The sequence below is a fragment of the Ptychodera flava genome, chromosome 15 (assembly GCF_041260155.1).
Source record: "Ptychodera flava strain L36383 chromosome 15, AS_Pfla_20210202, whole genome shotgun sequence".
Classification (NCBI taxonomy): domain Eukaryota; kingdom Metazoa; phylum Hemichordata; class Enteropneusta; family Ptychoderidae; genus Ptychodera; species Ptychodera flava.
In genome coordinates, this window is record NC_091942.1 from 32,057,401 (window position 1) to 32,080,122 (window position 22,722).

General features: G+C 37.4%; 2 protein-coding genes across 2 annotated transcripts in view; one reads left to right on the plus strand and one right to left on the minus strand.

The window, feature by feature from the left end:
• Positions 1 to 22,566, minus strand: part of LOC139151901 (E3 ubiquitin-protein ligase SMURF2-like) — a 53,613-nt gene extending 31,047 nt beyond the window's left edge. Inside the window, exons 1-4 of the mRNA XM_070724939.1 lie at positions 21,181 to 22,566; positions 13,926 to 13,964; positions 10,370 to 10,478; positions 6,884 to 7,017 (exon numbers count right to left, since the gene is read on the minus strand). Coding sequence (XP_070581040.1) covers positions 6,884 to 7,017; positions 10,370 to 10,478; positions 13,926 to 13,964; positions 21,181 to 21,235 — 337 coding nt within the window. The 5' untranslated portion in view covers positions 21,236 to 22,566. The remainder of the gene's footprint in view (positions 1 to 6,883; positions 7,018 to 10,369; positions 10,479 to 13,925; positions 13,965 to 21,180) is intronic.
• The window catches only part of LOC139151902 (probable endonuclease 4), a 577,101-nt gene that overhangs the window by 531,290 nt on the left and 23,089 nt on the right, over positions 1 to 22,722 (plus strand). The window lies entirely within an intron of this gene.

Here is a 22,722-nt window from a genome sequence, read left to right on the forward strand (position 1 = left end):
CAAGACGTATCATTGAGCACTGCCATCTTCAGACATTACACGGGGGAGTTGCAACAACAATGAGTAAGGTCAGAGAGAAATACTGGATCCCAAAGCTACGATCCATAGTCAAATCTATACGACACGAATGCAGCTACTGTGCGAAGTATCGTGCAAAGGTGTTAGATGCTCCAGCTACATCAGCCCTGCCCACCTACAGAACGGAATTCACTGAGCCATTCGATGTGACAGGTGTGGACTTTGCAGGGCCACTAATGTACAAATCAGAAAAGTATGAGACCAGAAAGGCTTACATTGCCCTCTTCACGTGTGCCAGCACCAGAGCTGTGCATCTTAAGCTTTGCAGAGACCTGTCTGTGAATGAATTCAAGCGACAGTTGAAGGAGTTTGTTGCACGGAGAGGATCACCAAGTGTCATGGTGAGTGACAACGCCAAGACCTTCATCGCAACCAAACGGTGGTTGTCAACATTGCAAAAGGATGAAGATTTGTTCAACTATTTGACAACACATAACATAGAGTGGAAGTTCAACATGTCACGTTCTCCATGGTGGGGTGGATTCTTTGAACGACTCATCGGCATCATGAAGAGAAGTCTGTCGAAAGCTATAGGAAGAGCACTACTGAAATTTGAAGAGCTTGAGGAAGTTCTACTCGACGTGGAGACGTTCATGAACAACAGACCATTGTGCTATATGGAAGAAGACTTCGAGCAAGTAGTGATCACCCCAAACCTGCTGTTGCGTGGACAACCAGCGCGGTTTCTGGAGGAGAGCATCGATGACATGGATGACTCGAGAGATGTGATGAGTAAGCGGCTGAAGTACTTACGATCCTGCAGAGAAAACGTTCGCAAACGTTGGTTGAATGAGTACCTTCACGCCTTGCAGGAACGCTACAGTAAGAGGGTTGAGGCCAAGGATCAGGAGTTACCAAGAAAGAACTCAATTGTTCTACTCAAAGACACGACCAAGAATCGAGCAAATTGGAAGATAGGACGGATTGTAGACAACATAGTGGGTAAGGATGGAGTGATAAGAGGATACAAGATCCGGACAGGCAGTGGCTATGTTGTTGAGAGGCCACTCCAGTTGGTGTGTGATCTGGAAGTCAGCAGAACTAACGACGCAACAGGGATTGGCACTATAGCTGAACCAGAAGCTGACCCTATAATCAACCAGACACGCACTTCAGCTGATGAAGAGGAAAGAGATCAAACCAACCAAGAGTTGAGACGCCCTGCTCGGCGGGCAAAGACTGCTGCGGTAGATCGCCTTGTTGGTGTCATTGCTAACGAGAATGAGGACGATTAGGAAACCTCTATATTAAAGTAAAAAGTAACTTTAATAGGGGGAGGGTGTGGAAAACCTACCGACTTTATTATTGTTATTTGTTGTTGTTTAGACCAAAACTTAATTCTGTTTATTGTTGTTTACCACGTTTATCATGATTCCAGAAATTTGGCAAAATATTATATACTACAGTCGATGCTCTGAACACTTACTGCGCATGACATAAAAACTTCGCTCAACAGAGACTTTTCTAGAGCTTGGACACAGCTTTGAGAATCTATGTACAGGCGATGGCTGAACTTTGACCGAAATGCACATTTTCAGGACACTCATCAATGTGCGTGTACAATGATTTATTTGCGCGGACTGTGTGAACATGGACATATTTGTTACCAAGTTTCCGGCAACAGTTTGCTTCATAGTTTAATTTATTCGTGTTATTTTGTCGTGATCTGGGGTTAAATTCTCATTACTACCAGATTTCCCATCATGCTTTTTGAAACCTACAACGGCAACGCACATGGATGCGGCGTGCTGCTCTGTACCGTGAGTTTAAACGTAATAAACCAATGTTTTTGTTCATCGAGAACTTTGAGTTTCTTCAGTGTCAATATCTCTACACTAAATATTCCCCACATGTTCTTGGTGTTATGAAATATGCAGAAATGTCAACACTGGTTAGCAAGGTCAAATTTTCAATATGTGTACATGTGTTTCTTGTTATTTCGTTTTCTGTTCTGAAAAACATGTTATGCATGGAGACCTCGGTACAATCCCTGCATTCATATGTACATAATTGTTATCTCTAAACTACCAGTTTGGGCCTGGCTGTAAAATTGTTTATTTAAAATTTCAGCTTTTGTACTCCCATTGTTGTTGTGTGAGCAGCCATCGGGAAAGACAACACAAAACAGCATGTGGCAATGCTGTACAGGGTTTCCATTCAAAACAATTGGTGATGTGGTTTTTTTGACCTCATATATATATGCAAATGATCGGCACACTTTCTAAAGGCCAATTACTGCGCAGGAAGCAATTAGGGTTCTAAATGTGATTGCTGTAAATTCCATGCTTTTCAATGACACATTGTGTCGGGGTCAAAATCACGGTGATGGGGACCTAATTTGAGTATCTACAACACCCAAATGAATCCCTATTGCCTTTCAATTATACTGTACATACATCCATCTTGAATGGGCAGTACAAGTAAACCATTAGCTTATAGACAGTACTTCTACTGTGGCTTAGGAATTCAATGTGAGTGAAGGACACTTATGATAGCTACCTTGCCTCAGTGAAAGGCTGTATTAGTCGGCACATATCTGGAAAATCTCAGATGGTTAATTAGAGAATTCCAGGGTTAGTTACTGATGGTGTCTGTGGGCTGCCAACACAAGGTCTATGCTATGCTCTCTACTCCAATGTTATGCAAGGGTATTTCAGCACCGTGAATAAACATGCCTCCTTGGCTACATCTGCTGAATCTAGCCATGCTGCTATTGAGAAGTCTAGAAGTTCATATCCTTCATATGGAGTACCTTGGTGAAACATGAATCAGCAAAATCTCTTCAAAGAAACCTTGAAAAGAAAAACTTTAATGTTCAAAGAAGTTTCAGCACTAAATTAAAACTGTGCAATGTAGATTAGCCGGATTGTGATAAAACCTCCATTTATTCCATATTTACAATTTGACCGCCTATTCTTACTTCACCAAAAACAGACCTGTGTAGCATTTTTCCAACAATGCTTTTGAAACTTTAACAGTGCATGACCTTCCAAAAAGCTATCTAAATCTGTGATGACACATGCGCTCTATTCAAGGGCAGTTTTATGTTAAAACTGTCATGTTTTTGTTAATGTGTAGGAATTTATCTTTTGTATGTCTGAATAGACAAAATAAAAGGGTGGAAAAAACCCACTTGTTGCCCTTTTAAAAGTCGACCTGTTTCCTTAAGGATAAATACCATGACAGTATGTCAGATATAGCAACACTGTTCGTATACAATATTATATTGTCCCTGTAAGGAATGACTCAACAGTTAGGTTTCCTTTGTTATGCAAATTGCCATCCTGTGACCACCCAACTCATATACTTTGTCATGTGTTTGCCAAGATCTCACAAAAGACTCCTTTCTATTAGTCTGTAGATTTAGATAACACACTATCAAAAAAAGTTTCTTTCGGTCATTAACCACAAAGGTTTTATTTCCAACCAAGTTATCATTTTTCAAACCAAGATATTGGACCTATACACCAGGCAAATAATATGCTGACAGTATGACGGTGTGAAACTTCATACTTTATCAAAACTGCCCAGTACACCTTGAAGTAGGTCAGAAATGACACATTAAATTAAAGAAAACTACCTCTGCCATGACACAATCCAACATAATTTATTTGACCCCACACTATGTGTCCTTTACTTGTATGTATCACATGCTCCCCTATAATCTCTGATTTTTGTATTTAATCTGAACAAGGAAATAACCACTTTTGCCAGACAAACTAAGCCTGGAATGTTTCATATGCAATAGTTTGCATACAATCATATATACAAAGTTAACTTTGAGACAACCATACTCTTTTCATTAACATACATAATCTAATATGCCAAAAGAAATAATTTCTTTTGTTGATTGAACAGTTATATAATGTACAATCAGAGGTGTATGAATATTCTCCATTTATAATGAGTTGTTATCTCCAGATTTGCATATTGAAATAATAATACTCCTTTTGGTCCACCGTGCATAAACAAGTTGGGAAAACAGAAAATGACAGAGTCCATACTTCTTACGACATGAGAAGTTGTCCAAAGAACACATTTGGTGTTTGGCCTGCAAACTTTGGTATTAAAACTCCTTACAGCAAGATAATGAAGAAAGTAGGATTTTTCTGTTTAATTCCAAATCAGACAAGACTTCAAAATTGAACTTGAATTCTTCAAATTTGTCTGGAGAAAGACTTGAACAGTCACTGGTGATTCAAAATACCAAGTTGTGAACAACATATCACAACAAGTACAGGGCAATATCAAAATGTTTTCACTTTTATTTTATTTTCTAGATATATCCATTTGGTAAACTCCAAATGAGAGCCAAATGGTTTTCAAATCTGGTTGCAGAATACCGGTAAACACATACAGAAGCAAATGGTCTTTAACTATGGAGATGAAATTTCCCTCCTATAGTACATAATTTTCCTTGCGGGGTCTTTCCTGTTGCTTGGCATACTTGACTGGTTTGTTGGCCTGGTCCAGGTTGAACAGAGGTCACAACACCCGTCTGACATATTCTTTTTTGTACACTTCAAATTTCATACTGCTGGTACAAGACGCTGGACATGTGAGTCCAGCTGTTGCAGACATCCACTTTCTCACCAACATATGCATCTTGTTGGCACTGATGCGTGTAGGTGGGCAGTGCATGTGCTTGTTACTATATATACATGTAGTACTGTGTTGATTTTGTTCCAGCTTTCAAGTGACATGGGTGATGGAATGCTACTAGTGAAATATTAAACGTCTTAATTCATATATCAAACGAAATTGCCATGTCACTGCTAACGTGCATATGTTGTCATTACGGTTTATAAACAGAGTTACTTGACACAAAAAGATTATTCTCTGTTACTTGGCATGACACATTCCGACATTGACTCATTCCGACATTGACTCGCGACATTGACTCATTCCGACATTGACTCGCCGGCAGAACTTGTCTGTTTACACTGAACATTCTCAGTTAAGCGAGTAGGAACAACAATCACATTGTTATGCCACTGTGGAAAATAGTTCCATTAAAATTATATGAATACCACACCTCTACAGGGAACTAATAATTTTAAAGTTGATGACCAGTGTTTTTTTTTTTGACTGAAGTCTCCAGTTTCTGACTGTTAACTTTGTAACATTTTTCATGTGAGAATGGCCCGAATAAATAATGTATATTTCTAGTATTAACCAATCATGCCTTGCCAAACACTTACTGGTCCCTACCAAGTTTTTGCCTTTTTCAAGTTTCTGACAATCTGCAATGACTTTGCAGTTTTTTTGTTTCGCAGGCATTGAAGCCAAGAAAATACCAGATAGAAATTTCTAGGCTAATCTTCCCCTATTGCCTAAAGTCTGTCGTGTTTTAAGAAACCTGACATTTATATTTGAGATATATTTTCAGAAATATGTTTTTAACCCTCTGAGTGCCAAAGTCAATTTTTGTTGCCTTTATAAAATGTACCCCAGTCAAATTGTTTCAGATTCTTGCCAAAATTTGTGAAATGTGATGTCTGTTATCAAAATTTACAGAAAATTCATACAAATTGGTAAAATGTTGCACTCAAATTTTGGTGGGAAAAATTACAGCACTCAAAAGGTTAAACAGCTCTACATATACAGTGTGATATGTTTGGGAAAAGTATTTTCATATTAAAAGGAACAGTCATTATTTAAAAAAGCATTTTTACCCTTTAATATTTTAATTGAAAAATCTTGATTTATGCTTATAAGTCAATTTTCCATCATTGTTGCAAGTATTTATTTATAAAAATGTTTGAGATAAAATTTTAAAAATAATTTGTAATAACATGTAGTGCTATACCTTTAATATTTTACGAAAGAAGTTAATAAGAATGGAATATCTGTATTTTTAACTCCTACATCCAATGTTATGCACTGTAGGTGGCTTTTCTAGACTCTAGATCGTAGCTGTGTGTTTCATACTCTACGAAACCCTAAATCCATGTCTGAAACTATCAGGTTAATTCTACACTGGGTAATAGTTAAAGATGGATGACAATTGCACCAGAACATCAAGCACTGTACCTTTATAAACTATTATGGAACTGTCAAGCCGTGCTTAGCTACATCCCCTTGTCAGTGCACATTTAGGACATTGCACTCGGCTTGTCACAGTTCATGCAACAGAGATTATGAGAGGGCTCTCCCTGACCCCGCATTAAGGGGTCATCTCTACCAACGGTCTTTTCTATGATTTATGAAGAATGGCAGTGCTGAAGTGGCCAGTTTCCCACAAAGTTTCTGTATGGATTTAAAATCATCTGTAGTGACCTTCCTAAAAATATTCACGCAGGGTATCTAAATCCATGTAACAAATGTGTATTCCCATGCTCCAACAAGCCCTTACTGGTCTTTTGTTATTCTGATATGCACAGCACAATCATTTCATGACATGAACAATAGACACAGATATTTACTCTGTTCGGACAAAATTTGAGATTTCATAGATCCTCTCTCTACATACATACACAAACACAAGCCTGAAAATAACGTGTATGTATATGCATTATGTAAATTAAAGTTGATGTTGAGTATAACCCTGAAACAACAGAAAATCTGCCCATGTTACGTGAAGGAATTCCAGAAAATAATTTGGAGATACTTTCACATATAAAAACCTAAGAATATGTTCAAGAGTTCTATTTGGTTCCTGTGAAGCAAAATATACGTTTGTATTGATGCAGAAAATACTAGAGATTAGATTCTTGGCAGGAAATCTTCACCACTATATGTGCACTCATGTGTGTGTTTCCAGGTACATCTGTACAGTTCAAGTATCATGTTTTTCCATACTTACATCCTGTGTCTTTTAATCTCTGGATGGCATACGACATGATTTTCACACAACCAAGGAAACCTGCTCCTTGCTTCTTGTGGATCTTTTTATGGTTCCACACACTAATCGTGATCGAGTCATTTTTACCGACAAATCTGCAATGAAAAGAAAGAAAACCAAACATGTCAATCGTACACCAGCTGCAGAGAATGCACATTGTTTTGGAGTCCTGGAGCACGATTGAGACAAAAGAGAGATTGGCAATTATCCAAACACACATAAAATACATTTGCTCACATTTTTAAAATACTAACTAGACTCTAAGACACTGGGACTAACCTTTTGGCACTTTCACAAATGAAACTCTCTGGTGAAATACATTCACTGTTTTTTTTTCACTTTCGACCATCGACTGCTCTCAAACTCGGAGACACATATTTGGACTCTCAACCTTTTTCAATTTTCTGATCTACCACAAACAGTAAGACAAACTTTCACCATCTTAGTTATTTGAAAATAGAAAATTTTATTTTTCTCCATAGAGTTAACATAGGGATGGAGGCCATTTTCAATTTCAAATATCGGTAAATCTTGGGTAATTTGTTTCTCCAGTTCAAAAGTTTGGACAGTGACCCCCTATTTTTATTCTTGATTTTGAAAGTGAATGTTTAAAAGATTCCTTGAGGAAAATTTGAGCGAAAGTTTAAGTCTTTTACTTTCGAGGCACATACTATCTTAAATGTTTGCATTAAGGTCAGAAAGAAATGGAAAACCAGCACAACAGCAATAACCTACACATCTTTTCATCTGCTGTTCAGCAAACTCACAGACAAGCAATTTGACTGAGTGCACAGACATCTTGATGTCCCAGGGGGTATATACTTAAAATGGCTGTCTGTCTAAATGGATTACATGAAATGGAGCTAGACATCATTTATCTGATAATGTCTCTTATAATCGGCCCAGACTTTTGCAATCCACAAACATTCAGCGTAAAGGTCTGCCAAATTTTCAAGATGCCTGATGGTGTAGGTTGAAGGCATATGCAAGTCCTGATTTGACTCAAAGTGGAATTGTTTGTTGGATAGAGGGGAAAGCAAATTGTTTGTTTACTTTGTTTAACCCAACAGAGGGATGGGGTTAGTGTAAACAAACAAATTAGAAATAAACAAATGACGACAAAATAGTATGATGTGCAGTTTACTTAATTATTTTAGCTAGAATACAGTACATGTCTTATGGTTAACTGTATTAATCTCACATAGTGTTGTTTATCTTCCAACTCAAAATATTGGTTCAGTTTTGACAATTCCCTAATAGACTTCAAATGGTTTTGTTTGAAACATTATTTCAAACGGTTCAAAAGGCTTTACATCTCACAGAACTCTGCCTTTGTGTTGATGTTAACTTTGCAACACATCCAATCACAGCCTCCAAGGTTTAAATCTGGTTGCCGACCTTTGACCTGCAATGTATGTCTGTACACTTTTAGTTACCCTTTTATGGAGGATTCAGGCTCCGTCAAACACATAGATCTACTTGAAGAATTCACTTCCTTAGAAAAAGTCACTTTGTTCCAATACAAGAATTCCCAGACTCTCTGTTTAAGACATTCACCCAGAATTTCCTGTCATTTACTATTAGTCTTTTCATAGTCTGCAGTCTCAACAGGTCCACGCTGACATTCTAGTTTTCTAGCATGCCAAAAAGTAGCTGCCCATGTATCAGAAACTGGTTTTTGAATTATTTACATATTATTTGCCTTTGGAATATTCCTTGGATCAATATCCTATTTTATTATACCATACTAGCAGTAATCAATGCTCTTGTTATTTCAATTACAGAACTTTTCTACCGTTAATATGACTGCCACTCATTTGTGAGAACGTATCCGAAGCTAGCGGAATAATTGGCCGCACTAACACTTGTTACATACCGTTGTCATGGAGACTGGGATTTAAGATGCTTGTCAAAGTTGCGTTGTCATGGAAACTTGGTTTGTGAACACTCAATGCTTGGTTAAACTGCACTCATGCAGAAACATTTGCAGATATCAAAACAGGCCTTCAAAGGACTAAGATAACATTTGCAGCTATGGTGTTATGCAAATCAGTGCACACAGAACTCGAATGACTGTTGCATGAGCAATCTTGATTTCAAACTGGGTCTACATTTTCAAGGTTTGACAACACTACCCTAATATGTCTTTATTTGTGTTGCCTGAGCCACAGGGCATGTAATTCATTGACGCACCCCTGGGAATATGTAAAGAGAACAAGTTGCTACATAACTATCTGATTATGAATTGTGACCAATTCACTGAATCATACTGCGGTAATATTGGCCTAAAATCTTGCAGCGATGGCAAGGTAATTCAAAAATAATAACTGTTTTCTGCGGTATCATTTTTGTATTCTGCAGTATCTTTAAGGCCTCAGTAACAGTGATTTTTCACGGTGACAGACAAATTTTGTTGCATTTTTGGTCTGCTTCCTGAAGAAATTTAAAATACAATGTATTCTGCTGGACATCATGACCTGTGTATGTGTAACACAAACTGCTGTTGTGAGACATTGAATTTCTGATTCATTTTTGTCAACAAGAACACTGCATGTCTAATGTGTACAGTCTGTGTTGTTATGCTTAGTGCAGAATATCTCACCATGCTTTACAACATAGACTGCATGAAAATGTCATCAGCACACAAAACAAAAGTAGTGAAGAGTTAGTCAATGAAGTTGTAAGCATTTTCAAGTTTATTAAATAAACTAACTGTGAATCACTGAAAGATTGAGAATCTAGAATCTTCACAGAAATTTAGTCTGGCTGAAGAGTAATTCCCTTAGACCTGAAGTTCATCATATTGCTTGGATCATACAAAGCTCCTTCATATATTAGCAAAACGCATCTTGTACACACGTTCTCACTATCCTGAACTTCCAATATTTTTTCAAGATCAGCAGCGGAAGATGTTTTTTATCGCTTCTTGTTTCCTTTGACTTCAATAAATAAATGAAATACTGTGAAAATTAATTATTTATTGGGTTTTAATTTCAGTGCTCACTGCTGCATAACATCAAAGTGAAAAAAAATAAATGTGGCAGCATTTGTTAATTTCACTAAAAGCTCTACGCCTTCAGAAAGTGAAAAGACTTCCCCGTCGAAATCTTTCCAACTGCATGACAGGGAAAAAATTTTGATACTCCATGAACAAAATTACTGCAAGCCACCTCATATCACTTTCAAATTTTAATGACTTTGACTAATGCTGCAAGATGGCAAAGCGTGGTTTTAAAAAAACCTAAGGGTGATCGGGGCTTTTTGTAGTTCATTTTCAAACCCCATAATTCTCCGCAGCAACATTTTGTCATATTACATTTGAGGTAAACACAGTAATCTCCCAACTGAAGACATGCATTATTCCGTATGGGTAAATGGGAGAATGACTATCTCCGGTGGTAATCTCCAATCTGAAATCAAATCAGGGAAGTATGCTGTGGTACTTACAAGTCATAATGTTGATTCCATTTAGGATCTAGGGTCCCTTTGCATGTATCTGTTGAGTGACACTGCCCAGAGCCATCCACTACTATCTTGGCAAATGGATCAGGAAGTCCTGAAATAATAGACAATGCAATATTCAAAGCCATGTTTTCAAGCTCCAAATGGTTACAATGTCAAGACAGCATTAACCCACAGTTGTGTGACTATCGCATATATTGTGGACAGTAACTCTGCAGGATGCATGTATACATAGAAACCTTTTTTGTGAACTCATTTACACTCTTGTACTGGTAAAACTATGTAACTTTCTTGCAATTTTTTAGTAATTCTTGGATCTCATGGAAGAGAATCAGGTATCACTTTATGCAGTTTCAGATGCCTGATCTTTTGTTTTCATACTTTGATATCCCTGTCGCTATATAGAAAAGTTAACCTTGTGCAAAGGTATGTATGTTGCATGTTGTAAGTTCTGACTTTTGAACATGCTGATTTCTTTGTTTACAGGCATACCATGCACACATATGCAAATAACAGAAATATTCATATGCAACTGATAAAATAACAATGGCTTCGAAAACTGTAGATACAAAATTTCTAAATTAATCTTTGTATGCATGTTAAAGTCAGATGAAAGTTAAGCTGGTCTATCGAATCTGTAAGATTGTTGAATTACAAAGATATGAACTAGCTGACTTGCAGCCATATTGGATCACATCACAAAGTGACGCTTATGCAGCCACATAAATATCTAAGGCCTTGGTGCAATGTTTTTTGTCCAAAAAGGATTACATCACTCTATATGGAATACTGGCTGGTGGACAGCCATATTTGATCATCATATTGCAGAAAATAGCTGCGTGCACACAGCATGTGTCACAGTCTATGACTCTTGAGTCTAGTTTGAAGGAAATGAACTCAAAGGTCAAAGACATGGTAATGATGACCAAACCTAATTCTCTTGGGCCACATTGGACATTCACAAAGTATAGTCATGAAAGGGTACAAAATGCATTGTATCTTTTCACTTTTACCAATCAGGTTAACTCATGATGTGTAGCAATAATTCATTTGTTACAGACACATTTGTCACTGTTGCCATCTACAACTGGATCTCATAATATGCTTTCCATGTAGGATTAGTGAGGGAGCACAAAGAGGCATCCAATATTACTCTGAGATCTGTCCCAACCATTTGTGGAAAATAATATAATAAATAGATTGCAATTATTCTGGCTGAAAAGTCACTTCCATATTGCCTTCCCAGAGTCATACATGGTGTTCTGAAAACAAGCTGTTGAGACTTGTGGTTTGGGCCAGTTTAATGTCATGGTACCAGTAGCTATGTTTAACTTCAACACGTAACCTGGATTGAATTTTTATTATGATTAAGTATTTCAAGTAATTGAGTTCAAACATAAAATTATCAGGGCTTATAATTAGAAAGAAAAACGCATTAAGTGGGCATGAACACAGAGAGGTCAATTTAATATTTGGACTGGAAAAGGTTACTGCGCAGATTAAAGAGTCATTTTTAGCTTTTGAGTAGAGGAGTGTTGAATACAGTAAAGGCACAGATGTACCCAGTAGTTGACTGTGTGAAGGGATAGAGATGAAGTAAAGTCTCCTCCTTGTGGTTGTGAATTTTGATATTTTTTCCAAACGGTACAAAAGATATTTCCTGCTGTTTATTCATCATAAAATTGAAACTGATGAAATATACATGTCATGGAAGGATTTCTAGGAACTAACATGAGATATGGGCTCTCCAACAGTCATGCCCTGAAAATTTCTCTTTGAATCTGTTAATCTCCATGGATACTACGCGGCGCATACCAATCTCAACAGATATCTATGAAAATGAAGCAATATGTATTCCTGGCATGGCTTTTGACAGAGACGGATGATCGATTTCAGTCTGGCACCTTTTGATACGATATCACTCATTGTTTTTCTTTGAAAATGAGTGAACGCTGCAGGAACCAGGTCCTTTGATGAAATAGGCACTGCTTACCAGAGCATATGCTAATCGGCCCATGGAAAAGCACAGATGTCTATATTGCTTATACAAAACCAGCAATTAAATTGTGTGGATTTTAAACTGACGTTAAATATCGACAAAAGAAAGATGAAGTATTCCGTACCATCATAACGGAATTTCTACTTCTGATAGATAACTAGAAGGTTTAATTCTATCTGACGTCATATTATTAATTTATTAATTTTTCTCAGAACAATAATCTTCTTACATGCTGATTATATCAATTTTCATTACCATATGTAAGCCCTTCAATGAGCTTAATTATCTCTGACAACATTTCACGCATACAGAATTAAAATTCCTATATTACTATAAAGGCTACGACTATTTTTATGAAAATATCATGGCAATTATAAATTTTTTAGAAAATATAATATACGGAAAATAATAAATGTAGTGTTCAGGAAAACATCTGTGAAACAATTGGCAATATTTAAGATAAGCAAATTCAAACAATACATTATGGAGAACCAAACGGATAGGCGGTGACAAATTGCACAATGCACATAACGATAGTCTCTACAATTTATATTCCACAATAGAATTTCAGACATCCACAAGCATTCATTTCTCATATCTCTTCATCAAAAGGTTTACTTAGTATGAGGTGTGGCATAAATTGTTCCGCCTACCCAGATGGACAGATCTGCACATGATAAACTGTAGAACCAATATAAAATGCTCTTGTCGTGTGTTTTTTGACCATGAAAAGTCCAGTGCCATTTATGTTTTTAACATACGCTGCAGGCTGATGAGATCAATAAAATTTTTCATTGAAATGGGTAACATGCTGAACATATACGGCCTGGCCTAAACTGACACTAGCTTGCAGACAATAACCTATCCAAGGACAGTCTTCTGGAAAGAAAATTACAATAGTTTGCTGACCTTTGCCTATATCTTGTCGCTATCATTCCAGTTGCATTCAGTTTAGTATAGTGATCTCAACTACATTGGAAACAATGCTGATAATTACAAGATATTGAGATCAGACGATGGGTAGACAGAGGTTGATATTTGAAACTAAGGTTTGTGTACTGGATGCAGTCATTCACAGTGGCTAATTACCGAAAATACATCAACGGGGAAAAATAATCCTCTTCATGTAATCATTTCAGCCATCCTAACAGTCGTAATCTATCATGCTAGACAACATTTTCAGATTTCTATTGCTGCGAGAAGGAGTCTAGAACCTGTCCATAGCTTTAGTACCACGACTGAACGGAGATGTTCTAGACTATGCGAGAAACAATGCTTTTATTCATTCTATTTAAGTCATTCTAGATTCAAGGCGAAGGAAGGTCAATTTCGTCTACTCCTTATGGCCCAGGTCTTCATAACTAACTTGCCCCTCAGTCATCCTTGACAGAATTCGGAGGACGAAATTTTAACCAACCCCCCTTCTCTTTTAACATTGCATTGCTTGTCGCTGAACGTCCATAAAAAAATGACGTTTTCCACCTTCTCCCCATTTTAATTACTTAAAAAATCAATATGTGAAATAAAGACAAGCATACTCACTGAAAAAGTCTTTCTTGGCTAAGTTCCTTGCACATAGTACTGAAACAGAAAAAGACATGAGATAAAACATTATTTGTTATTTGATAACCTTGTGGGTGAATGAAAATGGGTTTCATTGCTAATGATGTATTCTGTGCCATTTGTAATTTCTGATTAAAGGGCATTTTTATGGTGATCCGTCAGCTACGCACAAATGGGACTGTGCTGATATCACAAACCACCTTTTGTAATGTGCCGCTACTTCCTGACTTCCCTTTAAGCACTTTTCACACAGCCAGACATCTTTATTCCTCAAGCCTGGCTGGTTTCCTTGCATTCCAGGTACAAGGTCACCCTGCTAGACAGGTCAGGTAAGATAACTATAACATGCAGTACGACAAAAACGTTTAAAATTTGCATCTATATAAGTTAGCTCTATGTAAATCTTGTCTTCAGCATGCACGTCACTTCTTTCCACTCCCTGCTGTCTACAGATTCAAGGAGACGTCATCTCGACGTGATAGAAAGCTAACAGCTTTCAAAAGATAAACATTTAATGTATTAACTTGATTATATAGTGTATACAGAACAATGGGTGTACCATTTCGAGAAATATGTCCCTCATCAAACATGTCAGAAATTTGTCACAATAATCTACCTGTGCAAGACAGTGAGCCCTCCTTGAAACAATATTTGAATTGGGTCAGACTGGTTAGGTTTCAAAACACTGATGAAAGCTGCCCCACTGATTTTGGAGTATTCAAGAACTAAAGAGAAAATCTTGTGTCAGATCCTAATTGTTGAGACGGTTGAACTATGCTACGGCAGTTCTTTGATTGCTATGTCAAGGACGTGATAATGTCATCACAACACTCTCGCAATTCACCTCCTCAAAGGAAGGACTTGTTTTCTGCATGATGGTGTCACTATCACCATTCACCTTGCTGAGATTAGCTTTCATGTTTTCTTTTTGATACACATGGTGTATTGATCATTCCTTTTGAACGAATTTACTCAATTAACATCAGATTTTATTATTTTCATCATAACCTACTGCTGGACAAAACACTGCATTGTTGGTGAGAACCCCGTCATCAGATTGTTAGGATTTGCTTACACTGGCTACTGGCTCTCTTCTTTCTCACTGACCTTGTCAAGGGCATGTCTCAGTGGCAGTCATTGTATCTAGATCTAATCTGGGTCAGATCAACAGTCAAGGTAACCTCACAAGTACAGTAGCTGCTAACCCTGTAACCCCTTCCCCTCATTCTAGATTTTTCCCTACAAATCCGGTGTTGAGACTGGACTGTGCCTTATTTCTCTTGTTTATGTGTGCACTGCGGTATTCTGCAATTTACATCAAGATTTTTGCTTTTTTTCCGCTAAAAATGTAAAACCTTCAGAAGACTAGGAGACAGTGAGAATGAAGACAGTCTACCCTGCGATGTATGATTAGTGCTTGAAGAGCAGAAAAAGTAATAATAATGTCAATGCAAATTACAATGTTATAATTTGAAGTCCTCTGGAGAAAAATGGAATATCCTATGTGAAGGGTTGTCAAAATACATCAGGTTTTCAGTCGTGACCCTAGAGCATTATGGGTCCCCTCATAGTGAGTACATCGTTGGATACTCAAAATCTTGGAGCAAAATACTGTTACAATTTGCGATATTCATGACTGATTTGTTCAAATCTAGAATAGACTCCTCTAAATGAAAGGAAATGCATGGTTTAAGGAGAATTAACCAGTGTTGCAAATTTAAATTTATGATTGCTGAATGCTGTGGGAAATCTGAAGAGCTAACTTGATGTTGCCAGGGTAACCAAGGTTATCAAATTATTGACCTTGGAGTTCATTGATATTAAGTAATCAAACTGCAGTTACTTGCCAGACCTGCAGTACAGCCATGATAACACAGTGATGATTTTTGGAATGTTATCTTTCACACGGAACCAGATGACATTCTGGGAAAAGGACAGTATTTTGACCGAGAGGAAAGGAACATTTCCCGGTCAGGTCTATATCAACAGGAAACAGGGAGACTGATACTGACTAACCACATGGACCTGAACTTCCTAGCGGATCTTTATCACAAAGCATCTGGACAATGCCAGCATTGGGATTAGCTGGTATTGTTTGCCCAATCCACAGACATCAGATCGTTTGTAAATAATACTGGTATTCATACAAACAGAATACGTGTACAAACACTGCCTACAATTGTCGGGCATCTCTTTCTCTTTAGATAACTGTCTGAACACAAAAGACAAAGGTAGAAAAGCATGTTGCTGCTTTCCCAATGATTTCTCATGGAAAAAATAATGTATAATTCACACCAGAAAGACAGTATAGTAAAAAGACGATGGATCCACTACATCGTTCTCATGCTTTCATGTAATCCTTCAAGTGTTTCAACACTGCCTACATGCATATAAATTCGCCAAATCAACGCCCTAATACCAGCTACTTGTTGAACAGCTTTCAACCCTTTCAGCTGATACAGATCTGAACTGAACATCAATAACAACCAACGTTAGTGCTGCCAACATCCATGATTTATTTGGTATGTGAAATGGAATTCATTGAAATAGAAATAGAAACACAAGACTCACTTGTTGGAAAACATTTGTATAGAGTCTAGTTAAATATAAATTCTTTAATTAAAAGATGTACGGTGAGAAGAATCTGAAAATCTTATTAATTGTCACCAAAAATCATTTGCGACACAAACTGAAGGAATTTTTTTCATTTGTGAATCGAAAGTCCAATAAAATATAAATATTTTATCTCAGTATCATTTTGACGCCATACTGAAACCTGTACATAAATAAGCAATTCATTTTTTTGTGGCTCGTGGCAACATGCAGGGTGGAGCCACTGATGCTGCACTGCAGTATCCACATCTTGGGAATAAAAGTGCACAGCATACCCAGACTGGTTGCGTGTCAGTGAAAGTACACTTTACCTCACTCTGTAATTACAAACTTTTGCGTACAAAAGGGGCCATTTTCTCAGCAAAGCAAAATTGCCATCCAATCACATGCTTCCTTTCACAATACCTTACCGTTACTTTGGATGACTGCTACCTACATACCAATAGGTGATTTAGCAGTGTCATCACTGTCATGTTGAATGTTAAGTACTGCGAATGATGTCTAATACCATGGAAACCATACATTTACACTGCCATTAAAATTTTTGTCTTTGGATTATCACAGCTAATCCTTCAATATTATATTATCACTATATACGGTGGTATCATTCTCAGGTACTAACTAGTGTATGTCAGTCTTGTAATGATACCATTTTCTTTTGCATGACAGGTGAAGAATATGTGTTGTTCTGTTTACTACATGGTGTACTGAACTGTCAATTGTAAACATAATGCATGTCTTTGAAACATCTACTATCACATGCCTGTGAATGGATGGATGGATGGCACTTCCAGGACCAAAGAGTTACCAAAGAGTTGCAATTTGTCCAGAGATGAGAAAAAGAAACAATTCACTGTCACTTATGAATATACTTATCAATCAGTATCATTTAAGATCATAACTGATATCTGGAAACTAAATTAGTCCTGCCTGTACCTTTGAGAATGCATGTGTTTGCTTCCACTTCATCTATGCTACACCATATAAACCAATGTCAGCAATACGCACTTGTGTTGTCGTCTGTGGTTAACACGTTTGTTTGCAGATAGCCAGATGAAAGCTTTCATGAGTAGGAATAGGAGCCATCAATGAATGTTGACTCTGACACCATCATCACGATTATCCATTATCTCCACACAGGTAGGTTTGTCAGGTGAAGATACAATAGCCAAGTTGTAGACAGCCAGCCATTCCTGGCCGACACACAAGTCCAGTACGTGTCATGGGAGTATGAACAGCACACAGTATACTATTGGCATTTTAAACCAAAGAACATTCAGGCAGTTTCCATGCATCTCCATCTTTCTGGAAATACGATGGAGACGTCACTCATGCTACTACTTGCTACCTGTGCCTATAACCATTTGTTGGTGGTGATGTTCTCTTTGCAGACACCATTCTAGTCTACAAAACTTATTATTATCATACCTGAAATTAATTCATGGCGTGTCGCTTGCTAAATTTTAAGCTGCACTAAGTCTGGCAGAAAGTGACAGTACAATGTAGTCTGTTATAGACGACGTAAGACGTGAAATATGAAATTTAGCATTTGAAAGCATGCCACATATAGAAATACCATATTTCTTCAACTTTTATGAACAGATTGTCTTTTGTCTGAACTGATGCAACAAAATGATAGTTGCACATATAATATGACCCTTTAGTAGGACAGTTCAAATGAACCAACGTTGCACATCACCTCACACTGTGTGAAAAGTACCTGGGAAACATGGCCACTTTTTACACATCACTGACAAGGTATCACACCCAAAAGATCTGATGAGGTTCCACTTGCCACAGGCACTTTAAACACATATTCTCAGCTTTACAGATAAATTAGTTCCAGAATAGGCCCAGCCAATGGCACATGTTCATTTACTCAGTAACATTTCAACTAATGCAATCCACAAGACCAAAGGATTTCACGAAATTCTTAAATAAACACTAAAATCACAGTAGCACCTTTGCAAAAATATCATGATTATTAACATACATACAGTACCATCCTTAACCCTTTCACCACCATGGTTTGTCCCAAATCCATTGTTTTCTATGGTAAAGTTGGATCTGTTCACAGGGAACTGGGGATGAAAGGGTTAAGTTGTAGAAAGTATCTGAAATCATGAAACCTTTACTGCAAAACACTATGTAAAATATTTCTCATCCCACTACATACAATAATGTGAATAAAGGTGCTCTTCTAAGATTCTCTTTTTCTTGCATTTTTTCATCCCTTTTTTTTCTGCTCTGATGTCTGACAAAACCATGATACCCATGGCAGTCTAGATGCATGCAAGCCAAGGGTGGTGATGGCGTTGTAATGTAAATACTCCCTGCTCTGATATCTTACAGAACCATGATAACTAATGTAGCCTGGGTATGGTATCAACACTGTTTTTACAGTACTGATGGACAAACATGTTCATGCAACTTCAAATTAGGAAGGGGTTAAAGTATTCCATGATCAGATGTGATGCACCATATCATTCAATGAAGCCCATACACCTGTTGATAAGTTTTCCAGACACATTCAAGTCACCAGCTTTGTAGTGGTGTCACCCACCACATTTGGTTTCCTCAGATTTTTTAGAGGTTTGATGCAAATAGATGTACATGTCCCTAAAATGACTCTGCATTCTCACTTATAGTATGCCGGTACCTGAAGTCATGTTTAGGTAGAAGCCACGAGCTTCAAGTACTTATCTACCATTGTTGATAATATTGAAAATTATGGATCAAGACTTTAACCGTCTTGAAACGATTTCATCAGCAACGTCTGCTGATGAGAATCTTGCTTCATTGCAAGGTTCTTTGACGTTCATCTATCGGGCAAGGTTACATTCTTAACATGCATCAGACGTTTACCATTGCAATTATCATCCTTATGAAACACAACACTTCACGAAAATGATAAGTCATGGAAATCAAATATCTCATGTAATCGGCAAAGCCACCAGTTATCCTCCCATAAAGGTTTGCATTTTATGTGATGTTCCCGTAAAGGTTAAAGGTTAGAAGTAATAGGTCAAATGTCAGCTCTGATAAAAAAAATTTTGTGGAACCAATCTTACATACCCATGAGCCTTGGGAATATAACAATGTCAGTAACTATTCATTTAGAACTCACCGTATTACTGAATTAATTCATTTTTTTGACTGGAATAAATACACGTCTGCTGAGAGATTAAAGCTATCGATGTTAATTCTATCTTGAATGACTTTGTTGATGGCAATGTTTCAGATGTAAATATGCATTCTTTCCATTGCAACTGTCAAAAGCTATCGATTCACCGAAGGAAAGTCCAAATTAAAATGGCAAAATGTATAATTTCCTTTTCCTGAATCTTGGCACATGTGCAAGGAAGGAACTGTGGCAGCCTACAATTCTAAAACCAAGCATAGCTGAGGTTACGAGACAACATTTTTGTTTATGACCTGTGAGGTCAACAAAAACATCATATGGCATTGCAATGACAGACAGGGCACTCAACTTTGATGCACACTGACATCAACAAAGCTATTTCAGCTTTTGGAAAGTCCTTTTTAGGAAGCCATACAAGTAATGACATTATGCAAATACGACAACAACAGGGGCAGGAATGTCAACAAAAGCCCAGAGTCATCACTCTTCTTTCGTCCAAAAACCTGCCTGCCCTGTGCAAAAAATCTGAATTGATGTTTCTGTCCTCCCTATATCTAGTCAGTCACAATTTATGAGCCTAATCCCAATTTCCATCTTTTATAATAATGTGTATTTCCATTTCTTCTGATTTCCATTTTTGTAAATTGGCAAAATAATGTGATTCCTTTCAATATGAAATCAATGTCTACCTGTGGTGTTTACATTAGGTTGTAATCAGCTGGTCAAATAGTAACAGGAAAGCACAGTAACGGTTTCACTGAAATAATTTGATGACATTGACATTGTAGGTTATGTATTCTTCATTTCCACCTGACTGACAGACTGACAAAATTCCGCGGACATTTGTGTTTTCGAGTCAAAAGCGTGAATTGCCTGAAGATAATAGAACTAGAGCCTTCAGACTTTCGCAACAAGGTCTGGGTGATATTTTGCCATGAATGCGCTGACTTCAGTTTATACAAGATCTCACAAATAATATGTGAATATAACTAATCTTCAGTATTGGGTGGCTTGACCAAATAGTCATGGTGACTTTAGCTGATGCGTCTATATTGACAGTAGTGTCCACCGCAGAGAGATACAACTGTCTGTGGATAGACCGATTACTGCCATTGGCAAATTCGATCTGCTAACATTACCAATTACGTTATAAACATTACCGGGGTGCAGATTATTTCGGCAAATTTCAACTTTCACAGTCCTCTCATGGATACATCGGAGGGCCTTGATTTCCACGATCAGCCTATCATCAACAAACTCTGTCTCCATGAACAAAACGCAGGAAGTTGTCTTCGAGAGTTGGTACATTTTTGTGAATAAATCGCACTCATAAGCGGGCCTCCCACCTCTTGCATGTACGAAGCAGCCTCAGCAGCCATGTTTTCGATTACAAAGCCGTTGAATCGTACGATTTGTTATCTAATTACGTTCCCAACAAGACTGATTTCTGTCCCATCAGTTGAAACGTTTTTATCTTACCTGTAAGTCTTAATTTGGAGGGACCCTCCCTCCGAGGTCCACGGCTCAAAGGCATTTCCCCGCAACTACTTGGCTGCCTTGGATTATCCTACACACATACAGTACAATGGCGGCTCCCACTTTACGTCATACGTGTAAAATAGTTCGAAAGTAGGGCTTGGCGACTGAGTGAACTCACGTATCCCTACGCTGCGGCTCTTTTCCCAGCATGCGCGGAGTAATAATTCTAGACAACGGGCATATCTCGTGATGTGCTCGCCGCTGTCGCCGAAATACCACTTACGAAGTTGTTACGTACAATGACGGGGAAAGAAATAAATGTCGGCGTGAGATAAGCCTTACAGATTTCGAAAAGAAAACAAATTCTGTGGTCTTATTATTGTATTTTGTTCGCCAATGGTGTCTACTTCGTCCGCGATCGAAAACAAAGTTCTATATAAAAGTTTCACTTTTTCATCAACCCGTAACTGAAGGTCGACGCACTTTTATAGTAAGTCTTGCGATGGAGAACAACAAAACGCAAATACAGGATGTCCGTGCGGTGAGAAAAGTGACGCAATCCACTATACTCGGAATGCTTCCTACAGGTAGAAAACTTTGCCGAGTTTTCAAGAACTTAAGTTTTGAATAGCCATCCGTAAGGATTTTCAACATAGTACTTAGTAATCACTTTCTTGCAAGTGTTACGTACACTTTGCCATCTGTACATGACGTAAAAGATAATGTTTTTTTTTTCATTTTGAAATGAAAAAGTTATGGACAACTCCAAGATTATCTCTTGATCAAGATCAGTCTGAATATTTTCAGTGTTGAACAAAATTTCTTTTAAGCAAATGATTTTATTTATCAAGAATAAATTAATAGAAAGCTGATCAATTTAATATCTGTCCTCTTGATTTGACATATTCAATTTTGATTGTTTGTGGCAACTTAAACTTAAAAACTACTACCGGTAAACTGTTAACTTTCTCATGAATCAATGCTTTCCATTTGTAGCAAGTACCTTGAGTACCGATTGACATATTAGCAACTTCTGTCATATAGTTCTCATGTACATTCATCTATCATAACATAATACAGGAGCATGTCCTGGGATTGAATGACTAAACTCAACTCTTCTTCTGTGTTAAGCTTGTCATCTACCATACACTCCTTAAACAAAGTTAATCATACTCCAAATTCAGTGCATTCAGTTGGTATCCAAATTGTTGGAAAACGTCACTGGAAAGTGATTTGGCCTGGCTAAACTAAACATTTTTGAATGTTATTATATGTGCATGTACATGGCAAGTCACAAAATTTATTAGGAATATGATAAAAAGAAAAATAAGTATCTCTTACACACTGCACTGGCCATGGTTGACTGCAATGTCAATGTATGTAAATAAAAAGTCTAAGCACACATGGCAAATCAAATTTTCTTGTATCCATGCATAAAAACAGAGTGGGAACATATCAAGTCAAAAACTTGGGGAACTTTTACAGCAGTTTTGAATTCCATGCAACAAGAAAGACCAAGAGATGATTTTTAGAAACTTCAAA